Source organism: Triturus cristatus, chromosome 7 (assembly GCF_964204655.1).
Source record: "Triturus cristatus chromosome 7, aTriCri1.1, whole genome shotgun sequence".
Classification (NCBI taxonomy): Eukaryota; Metazoa; Chordata; class Amphibia; order Caudata; family Salamandridae; genus Triturus; species Triturus cristatus.
In genome coordinates this window covers 118,268,271-118,286,379 of record NC_140590.1, presented here as the reverse complement: position 1 = coordinate 118,286,379, position 18,109 = coordinate 118,268,271, and the positions used below count along the sequence as shown (strand labels likewise).

Genomic DNA, 18,109 nt, shown 5'->3' with positions numbered 1-18,109 from the left:
AATTAGTTGTTTTCCATTTCAAAGTATGCCAGCAGTACGCAAAGAAATTTCTTTCACGAAGGAAAGGGTGCAGGACCAGGGACACCTAGGGACAGCCTGTGGTACTGCACCCTTTTCTTCGTGAAAATAATTTCTTTGTTTATGCTAATACTGGCATACTTTGAAATGAAATAAAAATTAGCATTTGCAATGTCAATAGCTGGTTTCCATTTCAAAGTATGCCAGCAGTACGCAATGAAATTTCTTTGGCGAAGGAAAGGGTGCGGGACCAGGGACACCTAGGGACAGCCTGTGGTACTGCACCCTTTTCTTCGTGAAAATAATTTCTTTGTTTATGCTAATACTGGTATACTTTGAAATGAAATAAAAATTAGCATTTGCAATGTCAATAGCTGGTTTCCATTTCAAAGTATGCCAGCAGTACGCAATGAAATTTCTCTGGCGAAGGAAAGGGTGCAGGACCAGGGACACCTAGGGACAGCCTGTGGTATGGCACCTTTTTCTTCGTGAAAATAATTTCTTTGTTTATGCTAATCCTGGCATACTTTGAAATGAAATAAAAATTAGCATTTGCAATGTCAATAGCTGGTTTCCATTTCAAAGTATGCCACCAGTACGCAAAGAAATGTCTTTCACGAAGGAAAGGGTGCAGGACCAGGGACACCTAGGGACAGCCTGTGGTACTGCACCCTTTTCTTCGTGAAAATAATTTCTTTGTTTATGCTAATACTGGCATACTTTGAAATGAAATAAAAATTTGCATTTGCAATGTAAATAGCTGGCTATTTTGAATAATACGAAAGGTTTTGCACTGTAAATCCTCTGAGCAGCCTCCTGTGTGGCTTCAGCAGTGAATATGTAATTGCGGCAGGAAGCAAAGAACAAACCTGCAGTTTGCCCAATATAAGTTAAAAGGTAGGACAAAGTGAAAGGAAATGCGCATCCACGAGGTAAGAATCTTAGGCAGGCTGAATGGAAGTGAAGTATCTTCTGATACAAAGAAACAGTAGGCTGCAAAGACAAGCGGCCGGAACGAGGGAGAGTAGGCACCCCTCCCCCAACCAGATGGCACACTGCAGGCAATTAAGTGCGAGCAGAAGCGGAAGAAAACTGTAGTTAGGCGCCGCTGCCTCGGGACTACACGGAAGTGACAATAGGGCCAACAGCCAACAGAAATCAAGAAAACAACAGCAATGCTAAATTTAAACCAATCACGAGGGGCAGGAGAAATTACACGGAGGTGAAGCCAATATATAAATTACTTTAAGTCTCGCTGAGACAGCGCATGCAGCGCATGCGCTGCCACACGCGAGACCTAAAAAGCATGGCATTTGAACCATGAGATAATTACCATCTGGCACAAGGTTAGCCAACTCACCCACACACACACACACAAAGCTTCTTTGCAAGGCCCATGAGCAATGGTAGCGCTATGCTACTCAGCCACTAAAAGTGTAACAGCTCTACTGAGAGCTACAAGTACTCTCCACTAAAGTAAGGCAGTCTTGCGCAAAGTGTTGGTATTTTGTGGATGAACATTCAGCAGGCATGCTGAGAAGTGCTGGTACTGTCCCATTAAACGTAGATTGGGCCTGTTGTACTAAAATTAACGTTCTCCTTAAGGTTGAGCAAACTTGCTTTGAAGTACTCCTAAACCAAATCACATCTGTATGTGGCACTCCACACGCCTGGTCTGTGGTGTTGCATGCATGTTGCACTCCTCGCGCCTGGTCTGTGGTATTACATGCATGTCCATGTCGCACTCCTTGCGCCAGGTCTTATGGTGGTACATGCATGTTGCACTCCTCCCGCCTGGTCTGTGGTGTTACATGCATGTGCATGTTGCACTCCTTGCGCAAGTGTCTGTGGTGTTACATGCATGTGCATGTCGCACTCCTCGCGCCTGGTCCTTTGTGTTGCATGCTACACGTGCAGGGCGCATGCAGCAGCTGAGGGGCTGTGGAGCCCGTGCCGGCGGCCGCTCTTCCTGCCTTTTATCTCTTGTGTCTGTGCAGGCGCAACGGCCCGAGCCTGGAGCAGGAGGAGACGGGGGGGATTCAGACGCACGCGATTGGTTGGCTGGGAGGGCAGTGGAGGCCTGTGATTGGATCCTTCAAATAGGGAGAGCAGAGTTCAGTCAGAGAGTCCCAGAGAGGAAGAGACATGGAAGAGAGAGATTGCAATACCAATGAGGGACAGAGGAGGGAGAAGAAGGACAGTGAGGGGTAGAGGAGGGAGAAGGACAGTGAGGGACAGAGGAGAGAGAAGAAGGGCAGTGTGGGACAGAGAACAAGGACAGTGAGGAATAGAGGAAGAAGAAAAAGGACAGTGAAGGACAGAGGAGAGAGAGAAGAAGGACAGAGAACAAGACAGTGAGGGACAGAGAAGGGAGAAGAATGACAGTGAGGGACCGAGGAGAGAGGAGAAGGGCAGTGAGGGACAGAGAATGAGGACAGTGAGGGACAGAGGAGGGAGAAGAAGGACAGTGAGGGACAGAGGAGAAGAAGGACTGTGAGGGACAGAGGAGGGAGAAGAAGGACAGTGAGGGACAGATGAGGGAGAACAAGGACCGTGAGGGACAGAGGAGAAGAAGGACAGTGAGGAACAGAGGAGGGAGAAGAAGGACAGTGAGTGACAGATGAGGGAGAAGGACAGTGAGGAACAGAGGAGATGAAGGACAGTGAGGGACAGAGGAGGGAGAAGGCAGTCTGTGAGGTGCACGGAAAAATCTTGACATGAGGGAAAACTAACGGAAACACGGTGCAGGGGGTACAGTGCGCGAGCTTCTAAATCCCATGAAGAATTACCGATCGCCTGTTTATTTCATACTTAGTATTAAATGAAAGTGCAGCGAAATGCAAGGGAAGCCCGCCAAAAGGGCTGCTAAAATACTCCGCCAGTAAGACTGGTATAACGGTCATACTAACACTGTAGTATTTAATCACTGTGATTCTTTAAACATGGCAGTAGGTGCTCATATTGTAGTTAACTTACTTATAGAGATAAGAAGACTACAGTAAAAAAAAAACAGTTTCAACGAAAGTTAAAAGGTGAGGGCGGCGGGGTTCTGCTTGCACTGAGCGAACCTCTGGTGAAGATGAGGATGGGGGTCTGCGCGGGGCAGGTCCTTGGGCACAGACTGACACCGGCTCATTCTCTCGGAGTACCGAGACATCCACGTGGGCGCCCCTCTATAGCGCCAAGAGGCAGCTCTGGTGAACAGCGCCCACAGTATGCCGAGCTCCACAGCACGGATTTGGAATGCACTCACAAGTGTGGCGCCTAACAAAAAAAATACACACAATACATAGATATGGATATAGCTAAATTATTGGATTTGGGTGCAAATATGATGCTTTCTTGTGACTTGCTGAGTGAGCCCAAAACTAACAAAAATGGTTTATTATACCAAACGTCAACAGAATACACGTTGCTGTACCCTACTGCCGATATTTCGCTGAAAAAACAATAGGCTTCCAATTGGTTTAAATTAGAAATTCGCTGGAAATAAATTATGACCCATAAATTGTATGATGTTATTCGTGTGAATTGAATAAATAAATAGACAGAGAAACAGTCAGATAGACAAATAGATAGATATTGTGTATTATCGTCCTATACTTCAGTCAAGCGATTCAGGACAGAGTAGATTGGAATTTTCAACAGACATTTTCATTTTGGGCAGTTGGTTTTAAATGTGTTTGGCTGCCTTTAGTAAACATAAAGGAAGGGTACATAAGTGTAAATTTAAGACTATAAATTTTCAGATAAAAACACCCTTTAGTTTATTTTAAAAAACACACTCTATATTTACATTGGAGAGATTTTTAATACTGTTCGGGCTGTGTTTGCATTTCACAAATAGATAGTTTATTAAACAATAGATAGTTGATTAAACAACGGACAGAGGACTGCAGAGTGGTTTCCGAATGTCGTTAAAATGGTGAAACTCACGTCACACAATTTCGTAAAATAAAATAAAATAACCATGCAATATGTGTGTGGGCGGCGTAGATACATTCATCAAATATTTCCAGTTTTAAAAGTTATACAGAAATATGCCTGTCTGATGAATGTGATTAATTTGACGAGTAATATCTGCAGGTCGTGTTCAGCATGCTAGATAGTTCCCTTATCATGGGTATTTCTTATCAAACTTACTGAACACAATGTCATGATTTGGTACTAACCTGTGATATGTGGTGCGTGTGGGTACGTGTAAACATGGGTGTGTAAGCGTATATGTGTGTGTGTATACACACATGATGGAATCTGAAAAACCCGTTCGTAGAGTGAGCTGAGGGCGGCGAAAGGACACTAAAACCTGATTCTAATAACTTCCCTTGGCTTTGAGCTGTGACTAGTCGGCGGTATTCATAGGTGAAGATTCCACCGCGGGGCAGGAACAGCGCACTTGGCCAGGCGCCCTTCCCACGAGAACAGAAAATGGCAAAAGTCCATTGAAGCAAGAATGTGGCGTCGCACCGGAGCTCAGACAGGTGTGATAGCTCAGTGAGTCAAGTAGATTCAAATCCTGCAGAGGTGCGACAGCAAGCGCTAGGATAAAATCAGAGCGTTAAGAGCAGTCTGTAAATTCATTGTCACGACAGACCAGCCTGGCACAGCGGGCGCTATGGTGGTATGTATGGCCCGAGCACAGAGCACAAGGCTGTGCTCTGCTGGTATGATCCAGTCCTAATAGATCTCTCTGCGAAAAATAGGCACATAAGGGGTCACACTAGGAGTCCGGCATTAAAGATAATAAAGCAAGTAGCGAAAAATGACATCTAGGATACTGGAGCGCGGTTCACCTTAACATACAGAATCTCGCAATCCCTGAAACGCGAGGATTGGATTTTTTTGGGGGGGACATCTTATTTCTCAGGAGTTGTTTATACATTCCCATACTAAAACAAGCACCGATCACTTAGCTTTATGGGGCCATGTGTTTCTAATTAGAAAGACATGGCCCCATAAAGATAAGAAAGTGCTTTGCGACAGCAGCAAAGCAGGCGACCCAGTCCGGATCGGAGGCGAAAGGGCGTCAACCAAAAACCCTCATTTCCAATGGCAGGCCACCGTTTAGCATAAACGGTGACGCCAGCCAATGGAAATGACGGGCGGGGCTTCACACCCTCTTCTTAAACTCCTTGTTGACAATAAATCTCACCATTACTTAGCAAAGTCAATTACTTTGCTGACTATTCACATAGTTGTTTGGAAAAGGAGGCGCTTCCATTTCTAACCAACGACGTGCAGCTCTGACGACCCCTGAAGCAGGAGAAGAGAGGAAGCATGGTGAAGCGGGGGACCATGAGGAGAGATAGGTAAGAGGGGCAGTGTAGTTTTTGGGGTCGTGCATGGGGTTGTCTTTTAGGTTTTAGGGTTGTTTTTATGTAGTGTAGAGTGGTGTAGTTGGGTTTAGGTTAGTGTTGTGGTGCAGGGGGTTGTCTTTTAGGTTTTAGGGTTGTGTTTATGTAGTGTAGAGCAGAGTTTTGGGGTTTAGGGTAGTGGTCGTGCAGGGTGTTTTCTTTTAGGTTTTAGGGTTGTGTTTATGTAGTGTAGAGTAGTGTATTTGGGTTTAGGGTAGTGGTCGTGCAGGGGGTTGTCTTTTAGGTTTTAGGGTTGTGTTTGTGTAGTGTAGAGTAGAGTATTTGGGTTTAGGGTAGTGGTCGTGCAGGGGGTTGTCTTTTAGGTTTTAGGGTTGTGTTTGTGTAGAGGAGTGTATTTGGTTTTAGGGTAGTAGTCGTGCAGGGGGTTGTCTTTTAGGTTTTAGGGTTGTGTTTATGTAGTGTAGAGAAGTGTATTTGGGTTTAGGGTAGTGCTGTGGTGCAGGGCGTTGTCTTTCAGGTTTTAGGTTTGTGTTTATGTAGTGTAGAGTAGTGTATTTGGGTTTAGGGTAGTGGTTGTGCAGGGGGTTGTCTTTTAGGTTGTAGGGTTGTGTTTATGTAGTGTAGAGTAGTGTATTTGGGTTTAGGGTAGTGTTGTGGTGCAGGGGGTTGTCTTTTAGGTTTTAGGGTTGTGTTTATGTAGTGTAGAGTAGTGTATTTGTGTTTAGGGTAGTGGTCGTGCAGGGGGTTGTCTTTTAGGCTGTAGGGTTGTGTTTATGTAGTGTAGAGTAGTGTATTCGCGTTTAGGGTAGTGTTGTGGTGCAGGAAGTTGTCTTTTAGGTTTTAGGGTTTGGTTTATGTAGTGTAGAGTAGTGCATTTGGGTTTAGGGTAGTGGTCATGCAGGGGGTTGTCTTTTAGGTGGTAGGGTTGTGTTTATGTAGTGTAGAGTAGTGTTTTGGGTTTAGGGTAGTGTTGTGGTTTTTGTGTAGTGTAGGGTAGTGTTTTAGGGTAGTGTAGTGGTGTTTGGGTAGTGTAGGGTAATGTAGTGCATGAGGGTAAGGGTAAAAGAGTCAAAAACGCATAGAAGTTGCATAGTTAGTAATATAGTGTGAAGAAAATGCATATTTATTACTTTTAAATGTATTTGCGAACTAAAAGCCTGCGCAGTTAAATCTTGCGTAGTAATGGTATTTGCGATGTAAAAATATCGTACTAAAACTTGCGAAGTACTGGTCTGCTAAGTAACATCATATATTCCACTACAATGCATGTCCTTACATCGCATGTCACTACAACGCAGGCATTACATCGCAAGTCATTACAACGCATACCATTACAATGCATAGTACCCTTACACTATCCAACACTTACCCTACTGTTGCACTCACTGGAGTTAGAATAGTAATTATTACCCCTATACTATCCAACACTTACCTTAAATGCGATGTAATGGCATGCATTGTAATTGTATGAGTTGTAAAGGTATACTGCGATGTAATGGAACGCGTTGTAAATGTAGTTTATTAAAATGCGAAAAATGGCATGCGATGTAAAAGAATGCATTGTAAAGGATGTTGCGATGTAAAAACTGCGTTGCAAAAGCATACATTGTAAATGTATGCATTGTAACGTCATACATACCTTTTAAATCAGAGCACAGGCCCTGAATCTGATTAGCAGAACCCATGACATCACCAAAACACTACTTCTGTATTACTACTCATTTGTAACTATACACTTTACTTCATCACAGCATGGCTTTGCAGCATTATCCTAAAAGAACTGAATGTCACATATCATTACATCTTATACACCTCACCAGACCTGCTGTTTAGATTCACTCCACAGATACATTCTCCTTACACATTTGATTTTAGGTGCAGCCAGAAAGTGCTCTACCTTTCTTTCTTCTTGAAACCTTTTCCTTTGGCCGTCATATACATATTATTCCATCGACTAATTATGATTTGCACCCAGGCCCATCCATTAATCTAGCCAACAGCCAAAGTCATCCATTGCTTTTCTTACACATCCAACATCCTATCTCCATATTCATTCATTGACCAATCCAGTTGGGTGAGTATGTTTGACTGTGTGTTGTCTTTAATGTCTGTATGGGTGTGTGGGCGTATGACATGGATGCACATAACTTTCTGGTTTTGAATTGCCTGCTTACACAGCAAGAAAACCTACAATGCAACCATCACAACGAAAACGAACCCGTATAAATAAAGCTGTCATTTTGGCATTGTTCTAGCTGTTTTAGTACTGATGCTACCTCATGGGCATTGAAGTAGGGTTGCATGGGTGCTGCATCACCCCCAAATAACCATGCTAGAGTTCAGAAGGTGAATGAGTAATAAAGATGCTTTTATGTTGTTGTTATCATGTCACAAAGGTCATATGTCAGGCTATGTCTTTAGACAAATTGCTGTTTTTTTGTTTGATGTGGAGATTGGTGTACAAATGTGTCAAAATATATCAGCAATTTGGAAAGCACAAATAAAACACTTTTTGTAATTCTGAAGTCTGATGGAAACATCGACTGTAATAGGATCAGATAAATTCAAGGAACGTTACTTGGTGATCCGCAAAAGAAACCCACAGACCTATTTATGGGCTTTTGCCGTAGGGCAGCGCCGCAGGCCTCCCTGTTGCACTGCCCTACGGCAAAATGAAAGGGCAGGAATGCGCTGTATCTTTATGTTTCATGTCCTTTTCCCCTGCGCTGACGTATTATGGACTGCCATGCACCAATGCAGGCACCTTTGCACCATGGTGCAAAGGTGCCTGCGTTGCGAGGCTGATTGATTTTGTGCAGGAAGGTACGCTTCCTGCACAAAATCAATCCATTCAGCACTTTCCTTTTTCTATTTGTGCTGCAGAATGCAGCACACATGAAAAAATGAAAGCACGAGGAGAAATGTTTTCATTTCTCTTTGCTGCGCCTCCCTAACGCCAACCCAGGAGTGGGGTTAGGTTCTGACACATTCCCAGGTTTACAATACCTCGTAAATCTGGGAATGTGACAGGTTCCATCCGTGTTGCGTGGGAACACCCAGAGCAACACCCATGGAACTCCCCTTTCACGCATAAAAAAGCACATTACGCCACCGGAACATCAAAAAAGTGACGTTCCGGAGCGCAAAAGTGCCGATAGGGCCTCATAAATGAGGCCCTCAATTTCCACATATTATCCTTTGTCCACTGTATTGTTATATCAGTAAAACAGCATGTCTGCACAAATACAAATACATGTTCTGGTGTCAACATAGGCTTCTATGGGAATCCGCTGCGGCATATTATCAAGCCCATTATCGCCGCTTTAGCTGCAGTTTTCTGCCGCTAAAGCGGCGATAATTTTAACGCCGTGCTTGATAATATGCCCCTTAGCTTCAGTAATATGTTTGTGGCAGTGTGCTCAAAATGCACCACCACATCCTTGCCACACTCCTGCTGAATCGGCGTGACTCCTTTGCTCCACTTACTTTTTGTGTAATGCTTGGATTTGCAACAAACATTATGACAGGATCAGCTTCACTTAGAAAATTGTTACAGCACCACTGTGCCACTTAGGCGGTGTCTTTTTTATAAAAAAAATAAAATGTTATACATTTTGGTTTCTGTCTCCTAGATCGTCAAGACAAGCCCGAAATCTCTCTCCCTCAACAAGTGAAGGCAGGTGAACGGATAACTGTGAAGTGTACAGCTCCTGGGAGATGCTCAGACATGGCCCCAAAGATTACCTGGGGAGCAGGGGGCCAGTTTAAATTGAATGAATCAAATACTGATGATACGGACGGCACCCAAACATATAAATCTACGTTCACCTTCACTGCTTCGAAGGAGCATAACAACAAAAGTCTGTATTGTGAGGCATATTTTCCAGCTGTGAATATTTCGAACAATGTCTCTCTGAATGTTGAATGTAAGTAAAGCCTTAAACCAGTTTCACAAATATCCTTTTCATGGATTGTCAGTTTGCTTAGTAGACGACTAGGCTCCTAACTTCTTTCTTTTATATCACCTTGTTGCTCGGGTTCGATTTTCCCTGAAAAACAGAAGACAAGAAACTTTTGGCAAATCAGTTTGTTTACTGAAACAATTCAGCCGGGAGAACAGTTACAGGCACTAGGTCTACGAACTGACTCGTTTCTCATCGAGTTTGAGGTTTCTTAATATCAATATTACAACAGCGATAAAAGGATTTTGGCGTACCACATATGGTGACGAATGTCGTTTGCTGCCTTTAGGGTCATAAATTAATGGTCAGTGGTTACTACAGGTGGGTCTTGACCTGCATGGACACAGTGTGGCCAGTGGTGAATGTGTCCAGATGTCCGGCATGGGGAACGTGGGATCACTATATGTGCTATGCAATGATTGGCTATGTGTTCCTAACTCATGTGGCATCAGAATTTATGTTGCTTTTAGGAGCCCATATCCCCACCAGCCATGTGTGCATTATTGGGGCAATCTCCCCTGACCTTTGTCAATGTCGCTGCGCCTATCTGTGGAATTGATCACGAGTTTCCTGCCTGAATACTTGCCTGCCAGCTATGCAATCTCCCACATGTGACCCATCAATCAGTAATCCCAAGCCTAGGTTGCAGGGCCTGCCTGACCATGTGCTTGCGTGCCAACATAGATGTGGTGGTAAGAACGGGTGATTCTTTTAATAAAGATGATAGTTCATATTTGTCAACAAATGCATTGATAGCCATAATAACATTGCCGCCTCTAGTTGATTCTTCACCTATACTATAAAGCTCATGCTTTTGTACCATTATTTTATTTGGGTCCTTTTATTCCCTATGCTCACTTTTGACTATGACCACCTTCCTAATTACTTGTATTTTACCTAGTTTGAGGACTGCGTTTTTACAGCAGGTGATCCCTAACTGTATAACTCCACAAAGCAATAGAGCAACAAGGATAACTGGCAACAGTAATCTATACGGACCAGATATCCATCGTGGGAGCTAGGAGAACCGATTCGAGGACCACTCCTGGTTCTTTGTAGATTATGCAGTGCTGGGATGGCAAGTTCCATTGTCCATGTTGTTTCCTGGGAGAAATGTGCAACAGGCGGTGCCTATCTTGGCGCATATCAGTGTAAGGTTCCGTACATTCAGGGGTATACCTTTCCATTCTAGCCAAGTGTATCCACCCCACTCAATGTCCCAGATTTCTTGACATGGGTTAGCCATACTTTCATTCAACCCTCCTCCATGCGATCCATTACCCTTTTTATTGCTGAGCTGGATGGCCCTAAGCAGGAATTCCATGTTAGGAGACTACTTGTTGTTAGAGAAGACCACCCCGGATACTCAAAGGGCCACCCTTGGTCCACAGATGGATGCTAGAGCGGACATGTTTGTGCACTGAGTTGGGGGATTTGCTACCTCCAAGAATCTTTTCTCTGGGAAGTCTTAGGGCCAAATAGTTTCTTCTCCCATGGTACTCTCTCTACGCATCCTGTCCAGCTCGGTTTAGATATCATTGGGTTCAGTGAAGTGTTATAACGCTGTTGGGTTGGTGTTGTATTAGGACAGGTTCACAACTACCCTGTGTGGTTATATTTTGTTCAGCTGGATCTTAGTCCTTGTCCTACATAAGAAAAAGGTGACTAAGGCACTTTACTTTTTCGGGGGCTACCTCTTGAGACAAGTAAAGCCTATCTGCACCGTGCTGCATGTGGGATCAGCTAACATACATAACATTACCTGGCTAATGCTTGGGAGCCGACTGAGGTCATGTGTTGGTACCACGTGTTGTGCAAGATGGGGCTATGAAGTGCATGCTGGATGCTAGTGTTTGGTTTAGTGTAATTCTAGGTGATATATGAGAGGTCCTTACGCAGGCACTGTAAGTCCCCATTCGTTAATTCATTTTGACGCCACAGTTCCTCAATGGTAAGTAAGTGTGGGATTACCATTTTTAGACAGAGAGTAGACATGCACAGAAATATACATAATTTTTTTCATGATATTGTAGTTCAAGGTGTGAGTCCCTTTGGAGCCCTCTGTGATCCTCAGGTGGCTGTATTTCTGGAAGGGTCCGATTGTACGTTGGGATGGTGTACCCACGCAGATGTTAGGCAAACCCCTTGCCTTGGGTTTTCCCTCCTCCCATTGAAGCACGTTTGAAAGTGTCATTTTTCCTTTTGGGTTGTGAGAGCTGATGAAGAAAATGGCGTTGGTGCACTTGCTGTTTTGGTTGTTACCTGTTGTGAAAGAATGTTGTTGTTTGTTAATTCAGTTAGTCAAACATTCTCTGGTATTTATAGTGTCTAGAGGGCAATCTCTGTTAACGACTTTGAGTGTTTGGAGAGTGAAAGTTCTTGCTATCTTTTAGACCAATCTTATTTTTTATAATCCATGGATCCCCCCACCCCCTTAATCTTTCTTGGGTGGTCTTTTGGGCACTCGACATTTCTGGTTTGGGTGACAGGCTGATGTTAGGTATGTTTGTGAGGTGTTTCTCATGAGGACAGGGAATGATGGGACTGTGATTTCTAGTAGGAGTACTATGAGTGAGACTCAGTATTGCTATAGGTGCTTGGAAGTGTAGGAGGAGGGGTCGTGTCATCACTTGGTGTTGCTGGTGTCTGCTAGGTGCCCGGTGAATACATTTTTAATGCCTGTGTAACCCTCTATTACTGGCTTGTGGTGCATAACGTGGCCCTCCCTCGTGATCTCAGATACCTAGTTTTGCTGTTCACAACCCCATCTAGCATCTTCCTTCTGGGCTGGTTGTGGGCATGTTCCTTAAGTCGCACCATTCATTGTTTTACACCGGCCCACAGGGAGGGGGTGCAAGACTGCTCTGTTCTTAACCCCTCCCATATACTGCCCCCATGGGGCCAGCTGCTAGGACAGACCATTTTCCATTAGTGTTTGCAGATTTAAAACAACGTGAGCAGACTATCCTTGGTCTGGAGGTGAGCACACCTGGTGCCTGCATTCATCTGGTGCCGAAGTGGAAGTTTGGAATCCTCCCTCCCGGGCACCCCCCTCTTGCTTGGACCTCACCCGCGTCTATCAGTTTTGCTGGGGTGCCCGCTGTCCTTAGCTTGTGATCTCAACAGTTCTGGTGCATCTCTTTTTGATTTTGGAGGACTGTGGAATGGTGACCGGATTTTTGAAACCAAGAGAAAAAAATGGAACAATTCACACAAGAAAATAGAATAAGGCTAGCTAAGCTGGTATTTGCCTTGTAACACTAAAAATACTCTTACACCAGCCGCGGTTCATTCCAGTAAGAGCGGTGGGGCTGGGTGGGGGAGGATTTTGAATTTCGACGAAGAGGGAAAATTAATTATTTATTTAATTTTCCCTTGTCATCGTCTCCACACGACCCCACCAGGCCCCACCGGGCCCCACCGGGCCCCACCGGGCCCCACTGCCTCACCACTCTTACCTGCACGAGCCACAGCTGGCTTACACTGATTGTAGTTGACCCATACTGGAAAATGCTGGAACTTGACTGAAACATTGAAAAACGAAAGGTGACTCCCTCAGTCACTACGGACCACTGGTCACCCTGGTGAATCTCCAAATTGGAGGATTTTGACTCGGCATCTTGCTGAGGCCACACGGGCATATTGCCTCTTTGTCTGTGTGCTGTGGAGTTCTATGGTTTTACCATCCCAGGTGCAGAAGAAACCTGGTTCCTGCCACCGAGAATAACTTCGTTTTAGAACTTAAAAGGAGACCCCAATTGCTTTGCGGGTTTTTGAGCTTTAGAGGAGCTGTTGTGACTATACAGCATTTTTAAAGAATTGCATTTTCACTTTTAAAATTTATGTCTTTTTGTATTGTACAAACGTCAAAATGTAAAACTTGCACATGCTTTTATGGTTTGAAATTAACTTACCGAATAAAGCTGATTTGATTTGATTTGACTATACAGCAAGAAGGAGTTGTTATGAGTTGGCATGATGCTTGGGAATGGGGAGTTTTTGGCCTGGTAATTAGAATGCACCCCACTCAACTTTGGGCTGCGGGACCTGGGTGATAGTCTTTTAAAACAGTGATCTATCACGCCCCCTCGTCAGACTGCCTGGCCCCTGGGGTGTGGCTGGTGAACCAAGCATTGGGGGATCAGCAGCAGAGTGGGGCCTAGTTCTTGTGGGTGCTTTAGGAAACCTAATTCATTATTTGCTTCCATGGAATCGTCATTGATGCCCAACTTACTGTGGGCACCCAATCGACATAGCCCCCATCAACCCTGAATTTCTGGATGCAGAACACATCTGGATTACCTTGTCTTTACTGATACTATTTAAGTCGCTAAAATTATTATTGTCTGTCTTCCCTTTTGGTGCGAGGGGGGCTATCTTAATGGGTATTTTGGTTCTGTGATTGCACGAAGGCCCTACCTCAAGAAACTGTCACCCCTCCCTGTTGGGTATGTGGCTGAGGTCCCTGTTGCTCTGCATTCCCTGTTTGTGGCTGCTGCTGCCATGAGCTTGCCCAGATGCTGGACTCCTGCTGCGGGTGTGAGATGACCTGTGGACCTCCCTGCGGCTGAGCGTAGGACACATTCTGATTACTCTGTGCTCGGTACTGAGGAGGAGCTTTCATGACAGTTTGTGGCAGCTGGCCATGGTTCCCTGACCTCTTTTCTGCTGCTCATCGTATGCCTTTATCCAGCTCGGCTCTCCCAGGTGACCTCACCTGTGGCAGTAGTAGCCCTCTCTAGGGTTTGGTTGCGACCAGACCTGGTTGGTCATGCTCCTGGACTGCCTGTTTAATACCCTCTAAAGGTTTGCGGTGGAGCCCCCATTGTGACTGGTGCCATCTGCATGGTTGTGGCCATTGCTGACCCCTTGAGGGTGGTCTTTTTCAACTTGTGTTCAAACTTGTGTTGAATAAGGCTTGCTGTGTCTCTATTGGCACGTGCCTGCTTCCCTTTGTCCTTCTTGTGCTAGTGGAGTATATGAGCTTGCATATCCCACCAGGGTTTGGTGTCTAGCCCCACTACGCTGTCCAACCTGCTTTGTATCTCAGTGGGCCTGTACCTTTTCACAGCTGTCCCCATCTCTACCTCATTCTATTCAGGAAATTGTTTATGCTTCCTCTGGCTTCGTGGTCTTTGAAATTAGCCATCCTACATCTGGGCAGTCAGGTAATAATTCCTTCCTGACGGTCCTGATCCGGTGACATTGCTTATTAAATGCGGCCCGTGGTGCTGAGTATCTGTTAGCGTGATTGCTGCAGTGTTCCTCTTGAGGCATGTAATCCACTTCCCTGCCCCATCCAGCAATGGGGGTAACTTGGTTCTCAACCCCCCTTTATCCATCTCAGCCCATGGCACATCTACAATCCCCACCGCACTCTTCTGAAGTAACAGTCATACTCATGCTAGATTACCCTAAGGGTGCACCCTTGCCTCAGATTTCCCATCTTGCAAGGCAATGCTGCTTGAAGGGGAAGATCCACTTAGGGTTTCCTCCATCACATCTGATGCAGACCTCCTCCTCTGCCATGTCCTCTGGCTCAAACAATCCTTACCTCAGTCAAGGCCTGTCATAGTGGTCCTCTCCTCCGTCCAATCAGCAATCAAGTTGCAAAACGGGAGAACAAAGGTCTTGCCTTCCTTCTTAGCTATTATCTCCCTCAGGGTTTGCCTATCTTTGTCATGCACCTGTGAGGAACATCGCTGCTGCCTTCGTTTGTGCGCACAGGGGCCATCTTGTTATTTCTGTGTGGTGGGTAAGTAAGTATCGGGCTACCCTGTTTCTTTATCTCTTGGTCAGCCCCTCTCGTGTGCCTGAGCGATGTGGCCCTGAGCCCCACTAATAGTCTTTCATGGACCTCTGACTCTTTCCACTGTGGCATCCTGTATCTTCCCTATTTAGGATAGTGCCCTGCCCTATTGCCTCTCTCTAACTCCCTCTTGTGTCCCCTTTCTTTCTCAAGCCTCCATTTGTGCCTCTCTTCCTTGTGCTGTCTGACCTGCAGACATAGCTCAGAGACACGTGCTGCCCTAGTTAGTCTGGCTTCACACTTGTTTTCAGTTCAGTGGAAACAAGCATCCTAGGAGCGGTTTTGGGGTTTCACCCCTCTTCAGCCAGCATAGCTTGATTCCAGTGGCATGGAGAGCACGGGACTCACGTCTGAGCATACCCGTCCCACTCGGGGTGACAAATGCAAAAACAACAGTTGATGGACAGAATACAGAACAATGTCATACATTCACCCCAGTACAGAGATCTGGGCCTAAATCCATCGTTTTTGCATGGTGAGCAAAATAATGATGGATTTAACCCAGATCTCTTGACTGGGGGTGAATGTTTTGAGTTGTTCTGCATTCCGTCCATCAATTGTGTGTCTTTTGCTTTCTCGCCCTCAGTGCGCCAGGTATGCCCAGACGTGGGTTCTGGGCTCACTGTGCCACTAGAATCAAGCTATCCTGGCTGAAGAGGGGTGAAACCCTGAAACTGCTCCTAGGATGCTTGTTTTCATTCCAGGAAGGACCTGGCTTGGCAGTTTGGACTGGACTGTTCCCATGAGGCACAGGGTCAAGACTGATTTGCATATGGCCAGGTCTAAACTAGGGTTGCATGGTGAGCAAAATAATGATAGATTTAACCGAGATCTCTTGACTGGGGGTGAATGTTTTTAGGTGTTCTGCATTCCGTCCATCAATTGTGTGTCTTTTGCTTTCTCACCCTAAGTGTGCCAGGTATGCTCAGACTTGGGTCCTGGGCTCACTGTGCCTTTGGAATCAAGCTATCCTGGCTGAAGAGGGGTGAAACCCCGAAACCGCTCCTAGGATGCTTGTTTTCATTCCAGGAAGGACCTGGCTTGGCAGTTCGGGTTGGACTGCTCCCATGAGGCACAGGGTCAAGACTGATTTGCATATGGCCAGGTCTAAACTGGGGTGGCATGGTGGGCAAAATAATGATGGATTTAACCTAGATCTCTGGACTGGGGGTGAATGTTTTGAGTTGTTCTGCATTCCGTCCATCAATTGTGTGTCTTTTTCTCTCTATGGTAAAGTTGGTAAGATTAGTCTACACCTGTTTGACATATTTAATTTACCTATCGGCCCCTTGTACAGTGGTATCTCATGCTGCTGGTGGACTGGCAGTGCTGCTTGTGCCAACCACCAAAGTAGCCTTTCAAACCTTTCTCTGGCCTCTGCCACTGCAGGGCCTGCACGCACTGTTTACTGCCGCTGTGACATGGCAAATAAAGTGGTTGCCACGTCTGTGACTCCCCTTTTACTACATATCAGTCATCCCTAAGGTAGGCCCTAGCTAGCCTTATGGGCAGGGTGCAGTGTAGGTGAAAGGTAGGACATGTGCCTTTACTGTGTGGCATGTCCTGGTAGTGAAAAAGAACCTATTTAGTTTCTCACTGCTGTGAGGCTGCCCTCGCATAGGAATGCATTAGGGATTCCCTGATATGTGATCCAGTCTTAATTCCTGATCTGAGAGGGGTAGCGTGATCGAGTTTGGTATGTTTGGAATAGTAGTGATAAATCCTGCTTATTGATGTTTACAGATTTATTATTACTATTTTAGAAATGCCTCTTTTAGAAGTAGGGATTTCTGCGTGCTATGTGCCTTTTGTCCTCTGCTAGGATGTGTATTGACTGTCTGGCTTTGGAGTGACAAGGGCTGGGGATGTGCAGTGGCACCAGAGAGTCGGGATGAGTCAGTGCTAGGCTGAATAGGCCTGGTCTGCATTTGGAGTGGTGGGAGGAGTAGCACCTGCACCAGAATAGGGCTGTACCTGCCTTCCAAAATGATGACTCCATCCCCCTGTGGTGTGTCTGGGGCTAGGGCTTACACTGACAATGGAGGTTGTTGTGCACTTGCAAAGTGCCCACCAGAACTGGTTTGGACTCGGCTTGAGCCCTGTGCCAGATGGAAGAACAAAGACTTTTAGTACAATAAGTACTGGGGCTGTGACCCCATGTGTGTTGAGATTGCTGTTTCATGGAAAAAGAAGACACTGCGTGGGACTGCAACAGACCGCCTGGAGGAACCGCCATGGGACTTGATGAATTAGATTGCTGACCTGCTACCTGCTGGGTAGAAAGAAGGACTTCCACTGTGGTTACCTGGACCTTTTGTGCTGGCCTGCCTGTGCCCTGTTGTTGGTATCCCCAGTGATATCCCAGGGCTGAGTGGCCTACTCCGGGTGATTTGGAGCGGTGCGTAGTAAGTGCTGTGCTTTTCGTCCAATATAGCACGTGGTGTGCAGTATGCCGCCTACCTGCTCTCCTCCCTGATCACTGCGTGGTGGGTACTTTTACTGGTCCTGCCCGCCATTAACCGCCAAATCAATGCCGTCACCTTCAGCTACTTCAACACCCTCCGCATCCTCCAAAAGACCTTCAAGTGGATCCCTCCTGAGTCAAGGAAGACAGTCACCCATGCACTCATCACCAGCAAACTGGACTTCGGAAACACACTCTACTCCGGCATCAATAAATCACTACTCCGCAAACTCCAGACAATGCAGAACACCGCCGCCAGACTCATCCTCGGCATCCCCCGGCAGGAATACATCAGCCAACACCTACAAAGACTCCACTGGCTCTCCGTGGAGAAGAGAGTCACCTTCAAAATCCTCACTCATGTCTACAAATGCCTACACAACAACGGACCCAAAAACCTCAACGACTGAATCAACTTCCACGTACCCAAAAGAAACCTCCGATCCTCTAACCTTACACTGGCCTAGACCCCGCGCATCCACAGAGCCAGAGCAGGCTGAAGATCCTTCTCCCACATTGCAGACAAGACCTGGAACGAGCT

The 18,109-nt window shown here is 45.8% G+C and overlaps 1 protein-coding gene across 3 annotated transcripts in view; it reads left to right on the top strand.

Moving 5' to 3' along the window:
* The window catches only part of LOC146808983 (sialic acid-binding Ig-like lectin 10), a 319,371-nt gene that overhangs the window by 158,499 nt on the left and 142,763 nt on the right, over positions 1-18,109 (top strand). For all 3 annotated transcript variants that reach the window (XM_085615781.1, XM_085615779.1, XM_085615780.1), the window contains one exon: positions 8,966-9,259. In XM_085615781.1, the coding sequence (XP_085471907.1) occupies positions 8,966-9,259 (294 nt within the window). The remainder of the gene's footprint in view (positions 1-8,965; positions 9,260-18,109) is intronic.